This window comes from Perna viridis, chromosome 3 (assembly GCF_037379345.1).
Source record: "Perna viridis isolate PV_CMFRI_1.1 ecotype Kerala chromosome 3, ASM3737934v1, whole genome shotgun sequence".
NCBI classification, from domain to species: Eukaryota; Metazoa; Mollusca; class Bivalvia; order Mytilida; family Mytilidae; genus Perna; species Perna viridis.
The window spans coordinates 53,042,857-53,065,407 of NC_142447.1; the positions used below are offsets into that span (position 1 = coordinate 53,042,857).

The 22,551-nt window shown below is 33.2% G+C and overlaps 1 protein-coding gene across 1 annotated transcript; it reads right to left on the bottom strand.

Moving 5' to 3' along the window:
• Positions 1 to 250: 250 nt before the first annotated feature.
• Positions 251 to 21,782, bottom strand: LOC148622882 (chitin synthase chs-2-like). Its single transcript, XM_088574146.1, has 28 exons — positions 21,660 to 21,782; positions 20,889 to 20,954; positions 20,339 to 20,675; positions 19,771 to 19,918; positions 19,436 to 19,538; positions 18,999 to 19,116; positions 18,349 to 18,420; positions 18,044 to 18,182; positions 17,545 to 17,764; positions 17,245 to 17,403; positions 16,066 to 16,184; positions 15,187 to 15,255; positions 14,843 to 14,905; positions 14,473 to 14,622; positions 10,785 to 10,896; positions 9,999 to 10,379; positions 9,415 to 9,473; positions 8,888 to 9,065; positions 8,581 to 8,730; positions 6,061 to 7,358; positions 5,550 to 5,786; positions 5,219 to 5,298; positions 4,754 to 4,856; positions 4,274 to 4,427; positions 3,924 to 4,127; positions 3,000 to 3,135; positions 2,609 to 2,809; positions 251 to 2,322 (listed from the first exon to the last, which is right to left on the bottom strand). The coding sequence occupies exons 1-28, from the start codon at positions 21,780 to 21,782 to the stop codon at positions 362 to 364; spliced, it is 7,140 nt and encodes a 2,379-aa protein (XP_088430272.1). The 3' UTR covers positions 251 to 361.
• Between the last annotated feature and the right edge of the window lie 769 nt (positions 21,783 to 22,551).

Genomic DNA, 22,551 nt, shown 5'->3' on the forward strand with positions numbered 1-22,551 from the left:
AAAACTATGACCCGTTGAATAAATCAGTTTTCATGGTGCAGATGGATACACCATAACGATCCACGAGTTCATGATGACGACCATGAAACTTCTGTAGTGATGACTTCAATCTTGTAGCAACAAAAACCTGTTTCAGAAGCCTATTTGTTAGAGTTCTAGCGCGATACAAAAAGTCTGCATAATTTCGGCAAGCTCTGGCATAACGTATGAGTTGTGATATGTGATACTAAAAAAGTCATAAGCACGTACGCCTATCGAGTTTAATTTGTGTCAACATTATCAATTTGTAGAAATGTGCATTAAACAGTTTAAATTGTAATTTTGAATTACATATGTAAGCTTCGTTTGCAGTTGATATGCATCACACAGAAATATTCGAAACGACGTCAGCACGGTTTGCCGCTTGACCATCTGCTCCTTCACTTTCCGAGTTACAACTGTTTCTTCTGTTTTGCTCATTTCTGTATCTTCGTTCAAACGCGTGACGTAACGTGCGTCCAGTGACGAAACCGCGTCTGTTAAAAACGGTACTATGACGTCTTTTTATACATTTCTTCCCATTGGTGATGTCTTGAGAGTGATATGACGGAGGAGGACGGGATATGCTGAGGGAGGAACCAGTAGAATCGGTGAAGAAACTTGATGAAATGTCGTCTTCATCTTCAAATTCTTCTCCATCATAATCTGTAAAGCCATCTTCATAGTCTGGTTCAGGTTCGTTTTCTATGTTTATTACTCGTTGCAACTCCATGGCTTTAGTAATTATTTCTTGTATTTTGTGTTTTTCAGTAAACTGTTGCGTACAAGAAATATCGGTGATAGACAACACATGCAATATTGTTCCCCAACGATGAGACAGCATTCCAATGAATTGGAAGATCAAAATCGTTGCAAATAAGGCAAGGAAAAGCATCCCTAAAGGTTCAAATGTTAGGTCTTTTCTTGAGGGATCAAAATTAGGAATTTTGATAAAAAGAATTGTGTCCTTGAACTCATCTTGTAGTAACTGTAATTGCATAGTTAATGCTATCCACAAAGCACTTGTCATGAAAAATCCGAATACTACATTATTTCGTAGGTTTTTTAAATCAGCAGCTACTTTCTCCTGGTGAACTTTATCCTCATTTATCGGAAACAAATACTTTTTGATCAACTGTTTCCAAAAAATACGTTCTCTTTCTGACATTCGTTTGATCGGTCCCTCTCCACATGCAACACTAGTCAACCATCCAGGATTCTCTGGGTCTTCATTTCTTAACCATATAGGATACGATTCTGTTCTGCCAAGTGGTAAACGAGGGGATGCATTGGAAGCAATTTGTGGGCTTTTTGGTGGCGGAAGTGGATTATCTTTATCCTTCATCGTAGAAAATGACCGTTGTCTTGGTGGATATATTTTACTATCTCTTCCCTGTCTAAGCTCCAAGATCAATTCTTCAAGAAGTTCATCCGTTTTTGGTTTAGCATAACTGTTTTCCGGTGTCGCTGCTTTTCGAAGCTGTTTGAACATTTCAACGGTTTCGTTAATTACTGTATCCAGACCAAGCAACCTTAAGAATCCTTTCTTGTCATCTTTTTTGCGTTTCTTTTCCTCTTCGGCTAGTCTCTCTGCCTGTATCTCCTCTCGAGTCTTTCGCTGAGGAACCTCTCGCGTTCCCCAGGATACAATATGCAAGTTGCATAAATAATAAATTGTTAGAACCAAATATCCAGTTGGAATACAAATAAAATACAATGCACCAGGAATCAAGCAAGCAAACTCTTCTGGATGAAACAGTGCCGATAGAAAGAATATAAAAACAAGAAGAAGTAGGAAAATTACATTCGGACTTGTCAAACCACCTTCAATTCCTGTTCCAACCGTTCCTACTAGCACAATAGTCATAGTAATAGCATAACAAGCACTCATAATGGTAGCAATTGATATCTGCGTCTGTGGTTTAGTAAATATACACACAATAATAAATACAATTGCAGGAATCAATGAAATAGCATACGACTCGACGATAGATGTTTTGAAGACAACAGTGAATGCACCAGCCATCATGAGCAATACTGTTGCGGGGCCAAGAATTGTGGATACCAATAACAAGAACTGGTACAATATGTACGGAGTACTAATGTTATCATTTAGTCTCACAGTATTTTTCCAGTCTCCAAGCAAATCACAAATGTTGGCAAGCGTTGATGGTCCCCACCGACGCCTCTGATTAAAGAACTCCGAGAACGTCTCAGGAGCATGTGTCAAGGCATCTGCTGCTGCACAATAATCTATCCGATATCCTTGTTGAAGTAGCAGAGTGCTAAGCCAACGGTCTTCTCCTGGAAGTAAGCAAATTAAGATCAATAAAAGGTGGTAGGCAGCAGATTTCAATTTTTCAACTAAATTAATTTTTCTTTTTGATAACATGTATGCATACGCATGATTTGCAATGCTTTGCTTTCTATCGTTAAGAAATCTCAACAAAAAGTACAAACAATCTCCATGGTTCTAAATGCTGCTCTTTTTTAACGGGACTTGAGTGAAAAAAAAACACAACTTTGACAAACGACAAAGAATCATCCAATAAATTGGCACATCAGTCAAATGTTATTTTGATTGTCATACCTTGATCATACTGGACATACTGGCCTGCTTCAGTGGTTCTTATTGCGTAACTCCTAGCTACATTATCGTCCATTATAGCCGACCCTCTGAAGAGACTGAAGCATCCAGGAGCACACAGTACACAGCCAAATACATGTTCTGTTGCCTTCTGTAACCAATGTCCAATGGCGTATTCAAATTCCTGATACCATAAAATTGGGCCTGAAATACAAAGAACCTATTTAACTTATCTTACTTGTCCGACATATTCTCAAAAAGAAACATTAATGAGTGTAAAATGTATCTTTAAATGGCAATTCAAATGTTACAGGTTTCATGATAACATTCCTAGTTTCCTTTTAGAATGAACATATTTCCTTCAGTAGTAAATTGAATCGAAAAGTATTCAAACCTGATCCAACAGGATGAATTCTGCCACATGCTGCTCCAACCTTCTTATTCTTCTTCAATCTGTCTACCAATAGTCGAACTGCATCTGGCTTGAAGTCTACATCCCCGTCAAGACTTAGGATGAAGGTATTCTCTGCCTGAAAAAAATTCTTGATACATAACCAACATTCCATCAGTTAAAAGGATGAATTATGATTGTTGTCACACAAACTATCAATTGTTGAATACTAGATATTTTTCCTTTGAAGATGAAATACATGTAATACGAATGTAATAATCTTACATTTCAGATACTTTTTCTTGATATACTATTTAAGTCTGCACCCCATGTATTTGCAATTATTTTTAGATCATAATATTCTAATATTGAAAATGCAGCGATATATATTTATAAAAGTAGTAAAGGGAACCAAGATTCTAGCGGAAATCAAAAGAAGGTAATCTAGGGACAAAGACCAAACATGGAAAACAGACATACACAACAAAGTAACTAAAATAATACATACAAAGAAACAAACGTAAAGGAGCTACTCGGACTCCACTAAAAACTGGGAGCATGGACCAGGTGCACCGGTAGGGTAAGCATCTTCTGCTTTTCTAGAAACCCTTGCCGAGCTGCTCATAAAAAGTCAAGTTCGGGATGGACAAAAGAGGAAAGGAAAACTATGACACGTAGAACAAATCAGTTTTCATGGTGCAGATGAATACACCGTTACAATCCACGAGTTCATGATGACGACCATAAAACTTCTGTAGTATTCAATCTTGTAGCAACATAAACCTGTTCCAGAAGCCTAATTGTAAGAAGTCTAGCGCGGTACAAAAAGTCTGCGCAGTTACGGCAAGCTCAGGCATGACGTATGAACTCCATACGCAGGTTCTGAAGGGATGTTGCCACAGATGAAAGAAAAGTGACTATGCATACCTGTGTGTGTACTTCTTCGCTTGTATAGTTGAATATGACACTTCGAGTGAAATGCGAGGCTTGTCGTCTGTGTCGTAATTGAGTTTCAGTAAGTTTGACACGAGAAGCATCTGAGTCATTTGTACCGTTTTGTTCATCACAACGCATCAAATTATCGGGCTGTGCTAAAATACGGTACCCCAATAGGTAGTACATGTACATAACCTAAAAAAAATGAACATAGGCATCAATATCTTCTTTGAAATAGATGATTCAAATACTTGTATAACATGTTTTGTCAGAAAAATAACGTTACATTCACTAAATTGTAATGTTCATAATAGAAAACGTAATTATGTGCAACTATTTACCTGGGACCACCTCTTTTTGTGTCGAATTTTATGTTTGTCTTTCATGTGAACAACTAGTTTTGTTCCTCCGGGTAGTCGCCATATCAAACGCCCACCGTATGGGGTAGGCATCCTAACTGGTGGAGCAATATACATTTGTCTTTCGTGAACTGAACTGAAATGTTAATAAAACAAAACATTCAGGGTAGATTTTGTTTCTAATTACAACAACATTTGAAACAGCAGTCAAATGCATGTTAGAAAATTTCTTTTGAGTGTCGTAACTTAATATTTATTTTGTTCTGGTAAGATGATAGTTGCACCTCCAGCCTTTTTCAAAAAGCTTCTCTATGTCAGATGACTGTTAGTAATCACTTTCCTAGTTTCATAGCGGTGTATTTTACCCATTATAACAGTACTGTGAGCCATTAGATATACCTATTTCGATAACGTCTTAAGAATCATATAGGCATGGTAAAGAGACAACACCAAAATGTATACCTTAAAGCATCTTCAATACAGTCTATCATATCAGCTACAAAACTATTCGGTACAAGTACATCATCATCTGACAGTTCCATAGCGTCGTCAAAGAATATATGTGCTTAAACAAGAGGATATTTTTAATAAGGATTTTCGGTATACATACATGCACATCTTTATTTATTTTGTCATTTGTTTGAATAAATTATTTTTCGAATTCTTCGAACTATAAGAGACAATAATGCAGGCGGTTTTATCATGTAAGATTTAATTACATAAACATAGGATGTGCACACCAGAAACTCTACTATTAAACAATTTTAGACGCAGTCTCATTATTTATATAGATTCATTTTCCATGTGTTTTCTAATATAATAGGTAAAGATATTCATGCGGCGGCGTTCCCAGTTATATAGATATCTCACCTAGATTTGTTATTATTATTATTATCAATTTTTATTTTAAAAAAAAGTTTAAAATACCTTCGAACTCATAGTAGTCTGGGTCTTTGATGTCATAGAATTTCTGAGCTAGGTAGCGTGCACTATGGTCGATGTCCATTCTGAAGAGATTAATTTATGGTAAAATGAATACTTACATGTATGCGAAGAAAACTGTAGAAAATACTTGTTTTTGTTCAGAAATAACTGCTTGTTTGTATATATATAATGAGCCTGTCTACTAAATGCGTTTTGATTTAAAAAAAAAAAAACTGTTTTGAGTTCAACGAAATCACAATAAGAGTTTTTGTTGTATATATTTACTAGATGTTCTAAACACATTCGGATTTACAAAACAAGTAACCGATATTACCTAAAGAGTGACTTTAGTAATTGTGTCATCTCACTTCTTGTTTCATGCCACATTGTTGCACAAGCATATATCTGGGGCACAACATCGTCGGCTTTATGTACCTCTTCGTCGTCATCGAAGATGAATGAATCGTCTTCCTCGGTGTTAAACAGGGCAAAATCTCGATCGTTTGTACGGCGTCTTAGCATCATTCCGTGGTCTAGTAGTACTCCACAGCGTATTGGTAAAACGAACAACCTAAATCAATACGAGGTCTATTGGTGCAAAATGTTGTGTGGCATATTAGATCATATAAAAAAGAAAAAAAAACAAGATTTTTATTCATTAGATATATAGATAATGTTTGGTTTTAATATTTTTAAAACAGCTATTGTCAATTGTTTCTACCAGAGGTCTCTACTATATTCAAATCATCATTAAACATCTAATAAGTAAAGTATTTCAAGAACGGCGTCCTGTTATCATTACAATAACAGTATTGGTACTTTAATCTACATAAGCTATATCCTACCTGTCTATTTTTGCCATTCTACCATTCTTTGGGGACCAGATATGTGCTGTAACTATTATCTGGGAACACCATAAAACTCCAAGCCAAAGTAAATGGAATAATCTTATACTACCGCCCATCTCAGGACATATCCAGATGTAGAAATGTGATCGAATAAATTGTGTGTACGACTGTGCAATAATGATTCCCAAGGTCACGGGAGTGGCAAGAAATAGCGGAATAGTAAAACCAAATGTCTGCATACACAGCTTACATGCCAGACTTCCGAAATAAGACATTAATGTACCGGCAATCAGATGTAAATACAACGGACCGTATCGCTGAAAATTTGTTTGTAGGTACTCAGGAATGGTTAATGAAAATTTAGTTGACTGTGGTTGCAACTCAGCAGGATTTGCTTTGGTTGTTGTTTCGTTTAAAACTACGGATGAACCTTTAAGAGGTGACAATGTACCGAATATTGCTTTCTGATGTTGTTGTAGCGTTGTACTTGAAAGGTTCATAACGGCACCGATTCCACGAGTTCGGATATCTTCTGCTATTGATCGCCTCACTCTAAGATTGCGCCCAGTACCCTCATATCCCGGTAGTGATGGCACGAAGAGAGTTGTCGTACTTGGAGGTAGTTCAGTAGTTTCATTATTCATACCTAACGTTGTTGTTTCGGTTTTGGGGTCAAAAAGATTACTTGGATTCGCATCAGATGTTTCCGTGAATGTCATGTTGAATTTAAACCCTGGAAGTAACAGTACTGCAAACACCATTGTCCAACCAATTTTCCACAAGCCAGCAAATATAAATAATCGTTGACGTACCGAATGCATTTGTTTCTTCCATTCAAGGAGAGGTATACGAAATGAACAAATGCAAAAGTTGCTACTAACAAAATTTTCCCAGTATGTAATACTAATAAATAACAGTGCTACAGGAACTTCCCACATTGTGCGGTTTTCAAAAGATCCACTTTGCCGGTTAATAGATTGTAAAATATTGTCACTGTTTAATACAGTTGATTTTAGTGCATTTTTCTCATTTTCAGTAAGCGGAGATCCAAAAATTGTCGACCCAGGCAAATTTGCCAGCTGAACTAAAAATGCTAGACAATTTATAAAGCCCAGAGTGCATCGTTTTACTCTTGGTATGCTTGAATCACAAGACACATTGATCGACTTAAAAAACGTTGGTACAGTAGATACACCACACAATATTATAACACCTCTTGCCATATCCATTCGTGGTAAGATGTGGAAAATGAGAAGAGAGAGTCCGAATGTGTGCAACAACTCAATGAATAATGTCTGAAACATAATAGGCATCTTTTTAATAATAAATTTTGGGAAACGACAAAGCCTTTTATTGATGGTTAATTTTTAGACATGTGCACGTGTGAGCAAATGAATAACATTTAATGGTATATGTAGAACAAATCATCACTGAGCAACAGTGAGTAAAATGTATATATTAATTCAAAACACTAGAGACTCAAGAGAGCCAGAATCGCTCACTGAATTTAACCATTTGCTTATTTGAAAAAAAAACTTGAGGAATGAGACAGCCTAATTTAAAATCAACTGAATTGTCAAATGCAGGAAATACTTTTAATGACCTGAACCAGAATTTTGCTAAAGGCAACAATTTTAAAATTATTTTCAAAAAAATGTCTTCCGACCCTTATGTTACATTTTTAGTATAGGCAGCCATATCTATTCACGGATTAAAAATCACGACAGTCATTTTGAGCACAATACACTAAAGATCTAATATGATTATTTTCATTAAATGATCTTAAATGGTTTTAGAGAAGATTTTCGAAGTTGTACATATGAAAAAAACCAAAAAACTGTATCAGTGGCCATAATTCCTACTTCAGTCGATGAATAGTTTTGAATATTTCGGCATACAATATTACCCCCTGCCAGAATTTAGTTAAAGGCAACAGTTTTTGAGTTATTTGCAAAAAAACTGCCATCTGATCCCCATGTTCTATTTTTAGTAACGTCGGCCATGTTTTTTTCACGAATCAAAAATCCAAACATTCGTTTTGTGTTGAATACCCTAAGAAAACAATATGTCAAATTTCATTGAATTCTGTCCAATGGTTTTTGAGAAGAAGATGTTTAAAGTTGTACATGCAAAAAAAGCCAAAATAAAAACTGTTTTAGGGGCCATAACTCCTATATCAGCTGACGATTCGCTTTGAAAATTTGGCATAGGTCCGTCCCATGAAGCTGAACGATATTATCCCCTGCAAGAAATTTGCTAAAGGCAACGGTTTTTGAGTTATTTGCAAAAAAACTACCTTCAGACCCCTATATTTTATTTTTTGTAACGTCGGCCATGTTTTTTTCACAGATCAAAAATCCCAACAGTCATTTTGTTGGTCTAGTAGTTTCAGAGGAGAAGATTTTTTTTTAAATTGTCCACGACGACGACGATTACGGACGCCAAGTGATGGCATAAGTTCACTTGGCGTTTGGCCAGGTGAGCTAATAATAATTAATTCATTATACAATCACTTACTATGACAATCATTTTAAAGGAAGGCCAAGCACTACTACCAAAAAGAGATTTTGCCGAGTAACTGATAACCCAGCAGACATACGGGAAACAAGTGGCAATCACTAACATAGTATAGGCAGGAGAATCAGCGTCGTTCTTTGTTATAGGATCCTGAAGCATAATATAAATATAGTTTAATAGATAGAATGGAACAGATACATGTACCATCATGATAGAAATAGCAAAGAAAATAGGAATTAAATTGTGAAACATTGATAAATATGCGCAGTTTTTACAAATATCTTTGTTTTATGTCTTTTATACTTACTTTGATAATACTTGAGGTAAGCAGCAGTATACACATTTTGCTAACAACAGCAGATGTCAAGACCACACAGAAAAGAATAAAGTAACAGATGAATTTGAATACTTTCACAAACGGTCTTATTGTGTCACTGGTGGAAATACGTTCTCTAGGAATCATCTGAAATCTATCCCACAATCGCCTGAAATGAATAACATTTCTGTAAGTTGATTTATTTGTAAGCCAATGCCAAAAGATTCTTTTCTAGTGAAAAGATCGAAATTGAAGTTCTATCAGTAAACAAATGGCATATAGTTATAAAATCAACATTCTTTAAACTAAATTAGGCGAAAAGTCTTAAACCGCGTGACGGTATCCCAAATACATTTTCTGAAAGCACATTCGATTAATTTTGTTTTCATTATACCGATAATACCATAATGCCATTTATTTTTCATTGTTACAGTCACAGCCTACATAATTTCCGTTTTGCATTTGTATGATTATAATATATCAATAAAACCTGTCCTAATAGACAACACATTACTTACTCGTCCAATACTTTACGTTCTGAGTACTCTGGAATACTAATGCGGACATGGTTATCTCTCTAAAATTGAAACGAAACAAGATGTTGCATCATAGGTCGTGGTAACAATACCCCCACTTAATTACTTCTGTCAAATTTAGCACTTACGTTAAACGCGTGGAACCTCAATAGGAGAGACACGGAATACGTCATCATGCCAAAGTAGTAAACATTGCCTCCAATAGAAGCTGAGAAATATGCTACAGGACAGTGTAACGGACGCACGAACAAACAAGGTGATTTCTCTAATGAGTACTGGTATAATTCAGTTGTATAAGAATAATAAATTTGGAATACACATAAATGTACTGTAAGTTATGACTTAATGTATTTTCTTACCGTCATTGATTTTTTTACAGTTATAACTAAAACATATATAAAAATGAATTTTGTTTTTGTACATCTAAATATTTATATTTATATTTGTCCTTGTTTCTTCATTGTGTCGATTTATCGAATTAAAAGACATTCAATCAATACAAAAGAAAATAACAATTTGAGAAAAAGGTAACTGAAGCACATTTAGCACGGATTCTGTTACATTACCTGAGGTTTAGGTAACAATGGAGGTGGTCCAGGGTCAAATGTGTCGTCAGACAGATTTTCATTCTGTCTCATCCACTCTGTAACACGTTGCTGTGAAGAGGCCGAAGTACAGGAGTTTGTTCTCCGTGGAATTGTCTTCAGAGTACTGGTTTCATCCGTAGTATCCCCATTTGAGGTGAAGGTTGTTGTGTGACCTTCAGCACCAAAAGAGATGTACTGTTTACCAACAGAAACTTCTGTAGGATGGTTTTCAACACTACTTGGGACGTCCTGTGTTCCAGCAGAACCATTCTTGGGTAGCGCATAATCTGTTGTCATTTTAGCACGTGCATCAAATGCAAGGCCTTGTAAAATTTCTCCATGCCAATGTCGAAGAAAAACCTTCCAATTTAAGGCTAATTTATTAAAATGAATCATAAAAATTTGTGACTATGTTTTAGTATCATTGTACCCGAATCCTCATAGAAGTCGAGACTTAGATCTGCCATTCAGTATGGGTTATCGAGTTAAATAAGAATGTTTTATATTATCAATAGTTATCTTTTTAAACAATTTTTAAATATTTTACACTAGCAAGCTATGGTAACAAAAGACTTCGAGATTTCTGTTCTGTTTGTGAAAAATCCACATTTCCATACATTAATTAAGGCAATTTTTAACAGCAAAATCCCCATAAAAAACAAAAACAAAACAAAAATAAATAAATAAATAAATAAATAAAACGAAGCAAAAACAAAAACACATACAAAAGAGAAAAAAAATTTGCTAGACTATAAATGTTGATACCTTTTGTTTTCCGAAAGTATAGCCAGTAATTTTGGCGTCAAGTAATACTTTTTCACAGTTGTCAAATGTTGATTGTATGTCCTCTTTCCTTTCAAATGATATGTCTCGATACCTATGTATAGAATACGTCTATATATAGTTAACAAGTAAATAACCTGAATCTTAAGGCCGAAATTAACCTACAAGATATAATATCATCTTTTTGGCATGATTTTTATCATATTATTACCGATTTCATGTGATATTACGATTCTGTTGGTCTTACACATTTCAGTTGTTTATGCCAGATCGAACTAATGGTTCGAGGAAGCCTGGATTGCTGCAATCACCAAAAATGTTTTAATTCACGTGACAAACACTACAACTCTTTTAAGAAACTGGAGAAAAACACATTGGTTTGTCTGCATCTCATATTTGTACATTGCGAATCATATCACGCGATTTACTTTTGGTGTCCAAGTCACTTGTTCACTTTGTCATGATAACCCGAAAATAATAACATTTGTGTAGCACCTTAGTGTTGTTTTAATTTGCTTAAATTTAGTGTTCTTACATAGAAATTAATATGGAAAAATATTTGCAGAAAGAACATTTTATACTAATACATTTATGAGTTACAGTTGTCGGTCAACCGTCTTAGTTAACTGAACATTTTTTAACGCTTACCCTACCGGTGCAGCTAGTCTATGCTCCCAGTTTTAGTGGAGTCCGAGTTGCTCATTTACTTTTGTTACTTTGTATGTATTATTTTAGTTACTTTGTGTTCTTTGTTGTGTCTGTTTTCAATGACTGGTCTTTGTCCCTTGATTACATTCTTTTGATTTCCACTAGAATCTTGGTTCTCTTGATGATAATAAATTATCGAAATTTATCGAGGAAAGTTTTTAAACAGTTCAAGTGAAATGGACAATATAACTTGGTCTTTTTCTAATAAAACAATTATAACGATCATATAACTAAATCTTACTGATCATGTATATTTTTTATTCTATACTTTAAGAAAATGCTAAAAACAGGGAACACTTGTAATAGGAATAATGAGTAAATTTAAAAGGTTAAAAGGAACTACATACAAATAAAAATATAAATAAAACGTAAAACATTGAAGAATACGGGCCCAAATTTTCGGCATCACGGCCTTCGTCAGGGCAAAAAGTAACTGTCAGGGATAGGGGGCGTCTAGTGGCACTCTTGAAAGACAAGATGCTCTTTCAGACTCTTTTATTTTCTATAAGCAGTAATTGGAAACGGATCGTTGAATACTGACATGTTTCGTATCTAAGAACTACGGAAGTTCTGGATTGCAACATTGTGAGCATGATATATAAACCCAAAATAACACGGTCACTGGTGTTTTTCACTCTCTTTTCTGTAGACTCAGATCTATTAAATTGAGAAACTGACCAGATCGCTCAACCCAAAACTTTGTTCTGATAGCCTCTCTTGACAAAAAAAATATATATATATTTCATCGTGACACATTGAAGCCTGCAATCTTGGTCATCGCTGCAAATACGACGAAGTCTTAGAAATTGTGACTTGGGAGTGGCATTTTTGCATGACTAAGGATAACAGGAGTGTTGTCAAGGAAAGAAAGGCTCTCCTGGGTGATGTTGAAGGTATATTTGATGGCTGGATGGTAAGAAGAGACAAAATGGATGAAAGACGTTAATTCGTGTTCTTTTTCGAAGCACATTCCATAGACATCGTCTATATATCTTTTGTTAATATCTGGTACTCAGAGAACATATTTTTCCTTCAGGTAGCAAACAAATAGACAAACAAAGCTGGGTCCCATTTTGGTTCCCATTGCCACACAACCTGACTGTCTATAGCGTTTGCCGTCGAAATGAAATGAATTGATGTTGAGGACAAGTTCGGCAAGCCTTAAGATAATGTCAGTTTTGACATAAGGATTGAGTCTTCTGTCAAGGAAGTGCCTCAAAGCAATCATAGCATCATAATTTGGGATGCTTGTATATAGCCGTTTATAGCGCTTCCTTTTTCATTACATGAAATATTTAATGTACTTCTATTTCCTTAAGTAGAACCCAGTTCAAACAATATTACATCATAAAAATGTTAAGAAAAGCAAAAAATTCAGATCCATCTTCGGATTTCATTACGTTCTACATCGGAAATTCCGGAAAGGAAAATGAAACAAGACTAGAACGAGACTTACAAACCCTATTAATATTTTTTTCGATTTTGTCCTGGCAGAAATTGGAATTCTGAATTTTATATTTAAATCAATTACTGTTGAAGTTACAATATCTAAAAGAACAAATCAGTATTCAAATTTATACAAAGGATTCGGGATGTAATACTTGCTTTAACTATAATATACAGCCATAATTATGTAGGTAAAGGCAACAACATAGTTTTAGTTCGTGTTTATGAAATTTACACACCCACATATGTCAGTATTAGCCATCAAGATAATGTTCTCTTGTAGATAAAAAAAATCATGAATATTTATTTAAATCAGAAACTGTTTATGATGTTGACTTCGGGGAAAAATATTTCGGCAAGTTGATATGAAATCAGTTCATTTCGATATTTTATATTTCAAGTTGTTACATTTTTTAAGATTCCTGTTTAGTTTAAAGGTTATTAATAAGGGGTTGTGTTGTCGAAAGCATCCTGACACATCCTAAGATCAATTTTAAGATGGACATAGAATTATCTAAGGACACTTTTAAATGTTGTGTCTCGAAGCTATCTTAGACACATTTTATGTTAGGACGTCCTAAACATATCTTCAGTGCGAAAGTTTAAATAGTAACAGTATTTTTTTTTATAAAACATTGACGATACCAATCAATGATTAAAGTTAAATGTTCAAAATTTATACACGATTTATCCGATCTTGCATTTTATTTCATGTCCATTTTCACGAAAGTTAATGAACAAAAACCGAAATCTAAATATTAAGGAGTAGGAATGACACATTCTTTCAGATGAGGTGGAGAGATAAAAGGGTATCTTATCTAGAAAGCACGGTACTGTAGTCACAAAGGCCGTAAGACAGGATGATCTCAAGACACCAGATTAGGTGTCCCAAATTCAGGATGAAAAAATGCAACATTTCCTAAGCTTAGAGAGCTTCTTTCGAGAACATACGGTGGTTTTATGACACGTCCTTACCCTACGATAGCGTCGACTACACTTCCACAGTTTTAAAGTTTGTAATTATGGTATCGTCATAATATTTTAGAAATATTGTTTCTATAAAGCTTGTCGTATAAAATAGTATGTAATACAGGTAGTGTAGCCGATATTGTTAGTTATTAGCCAAAGCCAAACCAAGTCCACTAATTAACATTCAAATATCGGGAAACAAACAAACAAAAAATATAAATTAAAAAAAATCGGCAGGATAACTTCTAATTCATTTTAAATTCGTGTTGATTCTATTTAACAAAAACTGAAATATTTTTATAAAGAATCTGAAATGTATGTGAATAATTGAATATTAAATTGAATTACAGTTAAATATTTCTATTAAACGCAGAGGTCTTTTCAAGATGTTTATAATGTTTTTAAAAAAAGCTATATGAAGTATAAGCAGTTTAAAGCACAATTTGTAGTTTACATATTTAAAAACATCTAAACTAATCTGAATAATTGATCAAACACGAGACTGCATCGTATATACTTAATTGTTATATTGATTCATTATACATACCTTTGTAAAAATTCAGACGGTGTCAAACGTAATGCATAACCATTTTTCCTTAGTTTTGCTATTTCCAACAATCCGCCCGATTTTATCTGATTTTCTACAGTACCTTCCTGTAACTTATCCGGTGTCTGATTTTCGTTCGCCTTCACACATCTTAAAATAAGGACTTTAATGAATCACTTCCGGCAAGGATATTAAAAAAGTAAAAAAACAAAAACAAACTCACAATTGCATTAAAAAGAAAGATGCACATAGGACAAGATAACTAGCCAAGCTGGGCGAGGGGATGAAAAAGATAAAGCTTTATTATACAGTAAAGATAACTTTGTTTCCTTAGGGTAGAGTGTGTATAGGTCACTGGACCATGTCTTACCTTACAAACCAAGGCTTCGTATCTGTCATTTGATTCATCACATCTGATAATGACTGCTGAAAAGTCATAAAATTATATCAATCATCATTCGAATCGGATAAAATAAGTTATGACACATTATATTATTTCAATAAACTTTACTTTCACTGAATCCTCGGAAGCAGGGCTTAATATTCAGATTTATCCTTTTATCAAAAAAATAGACAAAAATGTTACAGAAAAGTTATAGATGAATATAGCGTCAAATAAAATACTGCATGTAACAATCATAGATATGTTTGATTATGTATAAAGCAAAGTTGATAACTGGTCTAAATGTGATTATTATTTTTTTTACCTTCAATTGCTCTGAAACAAAGTTTTGTTTTCCTGATTCACTGTCTGCTAAACTTCCACCACTTTTCCGAATATTGCTAGAACACATTGTTAATATTTCCTTTTATTTTTAAATGGTTTAAAATACATGACTTTTGGGCATTTGTAATTGAGCTTTTGATCTGATAGATTTACAATATTAAAAGTATCCTGATACGTTATTATTTATATATTTCACAAAATGGAATACTTCATAAGGGAAAGGCTTAAGGTACAATAGTGAAACAAAAAACATAAAATAGATTTTGATTCACTGAATACATTTGATTTAAACTTCACTAAAAGTCCCTCTCTTAGAATTTTACAGACTGCTAGTTTCTACTGATAACACTTTATCGTTCTACCTCAAGTAACTATCATTGAAATATTATATAAACCAAACAAAGGGTTTGCAGTGTAACATGAAGTATTTCTAAGTGTTCTCAGAATCGTGTTGATTGTTGAACATTTTTGGTTGATGCCATTTCAAAAGTTGATATTTTGTTACTTTGTATGTATTATTTTTGGTTATTGTATGTAACCCGATGGCCAATGGTAAGATACAAAGCAAGTCAACGCAAACAGAAAAAGAGGAAACACAGAGATAAGAAATTAAACATATTACAATAATCATTAATGACCAACCCGCTCACACCAGAACTGCAGTAATCTTTTCAAGCGAACAACTGCCGATTGTCAAATCTGGTTCGACATGCTGGTCTACGGATATCATTTAAAAATATGCTACACAATGTTAATTATAAAATGTACCCATTCTTCTTAATTGGCGTCAAAAGATGAAATTCATATTTGTTTACCACTAAAAGACACTGAATGTCGATTGAAGAAAAATAGGAAAATGAACTAACTTCTGAAAATCATTAAGATTTCTGACAAGTTTATTCTTGCTGACAGACAGACACTGGAGAAAATCTTGATTCAGCTTATCACGGTTTCTTTCCAGTAGTCCATCAACATGGTACTCAACCTAATGAATATAATCAAATTCAAGTCACAAACACACACGCACAAATACTTGATTCTTATAATTGAAATAAATTTAACTAAAAAGATTTAATTGAATTTAAGAAAACAACGATAATTAAACGATTAAAATAGACAAAAGAACTTATTCTTCCTTCTATTCTAAATCTTAGTATGATCACTTTAATGAAGAAAAAAACTTACTTTTTTTAACAGTTTAATGCAATTTTAACATGTGGAAATATATGTGTTCCTTTGTAAAACACAAAAATAAAATATATATAAATGATAACTTACTCCCTTTTTCACAATTATTTGTTATGTTTTTAAATAACAGCATAATGCGAAAACGTAGCAATTTCGTATACAAAGTACTCAGTATGGCTAGTAGTAAAGAAGTACTAACCTGGTGGATTCCATGTTTGTAATGTAACAAAAATATATAATTAAACGAACATAAATGTTTATTGAAGAAGGTCAATTGGTAAACAGTTTTATACCTGACAAAAAACTGGAGTGGACAATAACAATATTGTCAAATCACCATAGACATGACATGTTCTTGTGACATACCAACACCATAGTCATGTAGGGAAAAAATATTGCTATAATTAGGAAAATATGTGTTGTATCTACAAATTTAATGTTATTTCTGTGTACTGTCAATATTACACAACGTGCCAATTTATATTTGGTTTTAATAGTGAAGAGTGGGGAAAAATATCACATTTTTCCTATCAAAATTTTGCAGCCATCGTCACAGCTGAGAATTTTGAGGTTTTGTTCAAAGTGCTTAATACGGGTTAATAGCATAATTAATGTTAATCATTATGTGAACATCACAGTACTACATGAATAAAGTTTATTTTTAAGGTTTGACAAATCAGTAAAATTTCAATTGATCTATAATATCACAAAGAATATTTTATACATGTATCAAAACTTCATTGAATTTTGTTTATTATTTGTGGGACGAAAAAACTAAATGATATATCATAAAAATGTACAAATAATTTGTATTTTGTTGACATACAATCTATTCATCTTGCTATATTTTAACAAACCTTTCCAGCGAAATGTTGTAAGGAGAATTTTTCATTGTCATCAGACGAGTAAAACGGGGAATCACCACATGTTCGGTCAAGATTTTGTTTTAATGATGAATCTGTTGATATTGTAGATGACGTCTCTTGGTCAACTAAACTCATTATACCATTTGGATGCTGAAATACAATAATATTTAAATAAAGTGCAAACAAAAATACAGGATAAACTTAAAAAATCGCTTTGAACATAATAACTTTACTTATTTAGATAATATACAATAATTTATAATTTCACTCTATAATCTTTATAGACCATACTATTAATAAGAAGTCAACTGTCTCCTGAAGATCATGGTAGTCGACAGGGGTAATCGTTACCCCCTCCAATTTATAATCTGTTTCTTCTTGGACGAACAGGGTTTCGTTCACAAACTGCTGAATTTTCTCGTTGGCAGAATTTATACAAAGTTGTTCAAAGCCATTTTTCGACATTTTTTCGAATCCGGAGAAATCAAACAGACTGATTTCACATCCATTTCTGAAGAGAGTAAAATAATGTTTTAGAAAAGATCGAATCAAAGTTTATTAGAAGATCAATATTAATTTCATATTATTTAAAGTTTTTATTTGACAGTCTTATTATCAATAAACAATGACCGCACAAATACATTGTAAAATTTCTTAAACAAGTTTTATATAGTTTTGACAAAAGTTAGTGTGTGTGTGTGTGTGGTTTTTTTTTTTTTTTATATTTTTTTATTATTATTTTTTTTAAGATATTAAGATAAGTTCTGAACAAAGCAGAGAATATACTTACATTGTTGTGTTATCACTCCTCAGGTGTTGGTTTATTTGATCAACTATCCAGTCAAATAATTTACTGTACAAATACTTTGCCAATGTATCTCGTTCGGCATTAGCAATGGAAAGAGTTTTTTTGCGTTGTACAGGTTCACCTGAAACAGATAAAGTAGTCAATGTGATGAACGCCACTTAGCATTCATATACCCACTAAAACATTGGTCAAATCTTAAATAGTAAAATAGTAAATGTTTCTTTCGACCTTTATCTAGGCAAATGCTTTTGAAACGCATTATTTTTTTAATCCTCGACTTCGCTTACCTTTTTCAAAAACTGTGTTATATGTCAATGCTTCCTTGAGATTTTGATGGTTCAAATCTAGTAGGTTACAAACTAAAACAAAATGAGAACTGTGATAAAGTTTTATCATTTTGAACAATCAGGATATTTAGTAATTAAAACCTTGATCAAGAGATGGACATTAAAAATGACCTCATAAGTTGACTTCACAGTATTCACTGATGCAGAACATTTGTGAACGGTTTGAACGGTGTTCTATTTGATATCATTCTCCGTATTAATGATCCTGTATTGCGGCAACTTATAACGCGTTTTCAATAATGGTGCATTCTGTCAAAAACAGTTCTTTATTACAATTTTTTGAATAAAATAAACGCAATTGGTGCAAATTAATATGTCAACTCGTTGCTGTGTGTTTCGTCTGACTACATAAACATACGTTTATGATCGGGTTAATGTATTATACCAACCCCGATGCCCTTATTTAAATTGACTAAGCACATAGACAAGATCTACCTGTTTGATATATCAGAACAGCGAAAAATAATTTATGAAGAACAATAAAATATAAACTATGATTTATAGATATCAACCACAAATCTCAGCTATTAACAAAATACCTTTTTTAAAAAAGATGAAAGGTCCTTCATAACATAAAAGTACATAACTACCTGAATCGATGGAGAAGTTGTTTTCTATCTCAACGTCATTTTCTTCTGTATCTTGTATAAATTTAACCTCTGTTATATGCACGATACAAACCAACACAGACAAAACGAAACATATTTCCTACAGAAAATCAGACTTTAATTAGCTCTTTGGTAATGCCCACCTAAAATGACGGACATTTTTTACCTTTAAAGCGATCTGTTTAATTTAATCTTATCGAAAAGGTTGGGGGGAAATACATACTGCCTGTATTTTATAATTGTTTGTCGATCATATAAATGTAAATATGCGTTAAATATAAGTGAATATTAACTCGTAAAACATCCAAGACGTAAAAGTGAACAGTGATTATTATTTAAGGGTTGTCTTATCTTTTAATCTTTTAAATTGATATTGAACATGTATTAAACAATCCTTTTTACACAACTATTATAATAACCTGCTGCTTAAAACCAACGATTTTCATCAGTCCGATCTGTTCATCTAACTTGTTCTCCAGATTTTCGTCACATCCGTCCATTGAATCACCCATATTCAAAATTCTTGAAAGTAGATTTAATGTATAAAATATTTTCTAAGTAGCGTGTATATGTATAAGCGATATAATATAAAGCATTTGTACACAAACAAGATCTATTTTAAAAATCAACACAAAGTTCTTTAAATTTTACCCATCTTACAATTTCTTAAAATTATTAAACCTTTTGGACCATAATTCGTTTCCTTATGTTAACAATATATCCGTAATCCATGTTGTTAAAATGGAAGACTTACCTGTAATTTTCATACCCATACAATCCAAACGACTGCATCTGATAGCCAGACATACCATTCAATAAATGGTAGAAAATATTAAAATTTTGTTCTCCTGGTAACCACGATGTTACACGGCTTTTCTCCAGCAGGTAATGACGAATCCTTGCTTTAAAAGAGGAAAACGATTCTTTATAGGAAAAAAAATAAATTGATAAATGTCACATCATTAAGATTAATTTGGGTTTGTTTTCTGAAAGTAAGACTTCTGTAGTGATATTTCTCTCGTTGCTGTATGGCGAAACGCTCAGTGCACATCCCGACATGCACACGTTAGGGTAAATAATTGCAAAATAAATGATTTTAATCATGTATATATAGCCGGGGAAATTGACGGTTATACAGTGACTACACATGTATACTGAATATTATTTTTTTCCAGCATCCCGACCCAACAGACGTTAGACCAGAAATGCCGAACGGCATACAAGTAATCAGTAACCATTGTCTTTGTATGTCGAATTCAATATAAGGATGTTAAACCAAGTTTAGGTAACGTTAAGTGTGAAAGGCACTCTATTATAATTACCTGAGCTGATGTTGCCATAATTATCAAACATTATACTGAAATATTTCCAAAATCGGCTTGAGTTATTGTTTAATGATGTTTTAGCGTTTCCAAATGCCTCTAGCAGTTGACTAAACTGAACTATTCTTTCATGAAGATAGATTCTTCTTGAAGATGAAACATGGACGAGGTGCCGTACAAGGAGTTTTGTATTTTCTGTTTTTCCTGATCCAGATTCTCCACAAATTAGAATACATTGGTTATTCCTGCTTTCTTTCATTTCTACATAGGCTTGAGATGCAATCCAAAATATGTGAGGCTTTTTCAATCTGCGATTATTCTTGTAAAGATCATGGAACTGGAATATAAGAGAATCTATGAGTTCAGTTAATTATTCATTGTATTTAGGAATCATGATGATAAAAATGAAAGGTAAACCTACTTTTATCTGGTCTAATGTTAGATCAGGTGAATTTTGTTTAAGTAACAAAATAAACAAACAACGAACCAAATGAACAACCAAGTAAAAATCAAACAAACAAACAAACCGAACAAGCCATTATACTCTTACCTGGTCGTTGTAAATAAGTAATGGTCTGCATGGATTAATAAATACCAGCATATCTCCAAACAACGTCTATAAAACAATTACAAAAAATAAGAAAGTATTTTTAATGAACTTCACTGACTACTGTACCCAAACTCCAGTTAGAAATTAAAAAGTGAAATCGCATTGTGTAATATCGAAATGACGTACACTGGTACCAATCGATTAATCCCTGCTATCTATATAATAATGTTAAACTGTACTTGTGTTTCTATGATGACTAAATACACAGTAATACGCATACTAAATTTTTGAGCATTTTTTCTAATATCAAATTTCAAGCTAGCTTATTGATTTAAAATCTCAGATTTAAACTCAGAAAAAAAAAACGTTTTATTTTTTGACATTCTGAAGCATCTTAGTGATCAAAAGCTTTGTTATTAAGCTATTTAATGTTCATTGAAATTATTCCCATGAAACGTGTGATTAAAATTTTTATATATTTTGCGTCTTTTATCAAAGTAAAACACTGAATGAAATTTTGTTAAATTTAAATGAGTCAAATAAAAAAGATGTTATGTATCCCCTGGAATACTCATACTTGAGAGAAAATTCGCAAATGGATATTTGTTTTTTGTTTTTTGTTGTTGTTGTTGTTTTTTGTTGTTTTTTTTTTGTGAAATTGACCCAAGACCAAATTCTATTGGCGGATTTATTTCCAAGTGATACAAGTGTGCTATTAAGTATATTGTGATCGATAAACTGACATTGATGAACAGTAAGACGGTGTCGTACATAAAACATGTTGTTGATGTATCGCTTCGTAAGACATGCAAAAATATCCCTATCATCCAGAAAACCAAGCCTTGAGATATCATCTCCCTCCTCTTCAAAAGAATTTGTTTCAGTAGTCGCCATTAGGTGATTTTTACCTCTGAAAATTAAAGCAATGGCGATAATGGAGTGTCAGATACGAGAAGAACCCAATAAACAACTCAAACTAACCCTGCGTATGATGTTTGCTGCAGAGCTAGTGTCTCTCTTTTTTCTTTACAAACCCATCGAGAGTCATGTCGTGAGGTTTTTTTTTACAAATGAACTTAACTTTAGTATGAGGAATGAAGGTGTTCTCATGGTGAAGACGGATTGATATGTTCGATGCATTTCACGGTCACATTTACTTGGCTTCCAAGGCAACGAGTACAACGATTGGCAGTTATTGTACAGTGTAAAGAAGAGATGGTGAATAACGGTTCTTAGAAATATCGCGTTCTAATGTGCAAGGAGTTTAACATCAGTGAAATAAAGTACATACAGAAGAAACTAAATCAACTGTTTCATAATTGAGCAAGTCTGCCATCGTTAACGTCATCCCACATTCTAATATTTGTTCGCTCCTTAAATTTCAGTGGTACCTTCGAGGTTTCGTGTTTGAAATACTTAAAAAAAAAGGACATTTAAAAATTAGCTTTCTGGGGCTTTGATACATATATTAAGCGTTTGCAGGATTTGTAGAAAAAAATTACCTCTCGTAATTGAAGATCTTACCGACCTTACTTAAGGTAGATCAAACGTATAACACGGAGCATTCTTTTCTGTCATCTTACAAAATCAAACAGGAACGTGCATTTTTAATGGGCAAATAGTGTTTGAAAAGACGCAAAACCAAAAAAAAAGTGTTTTTACA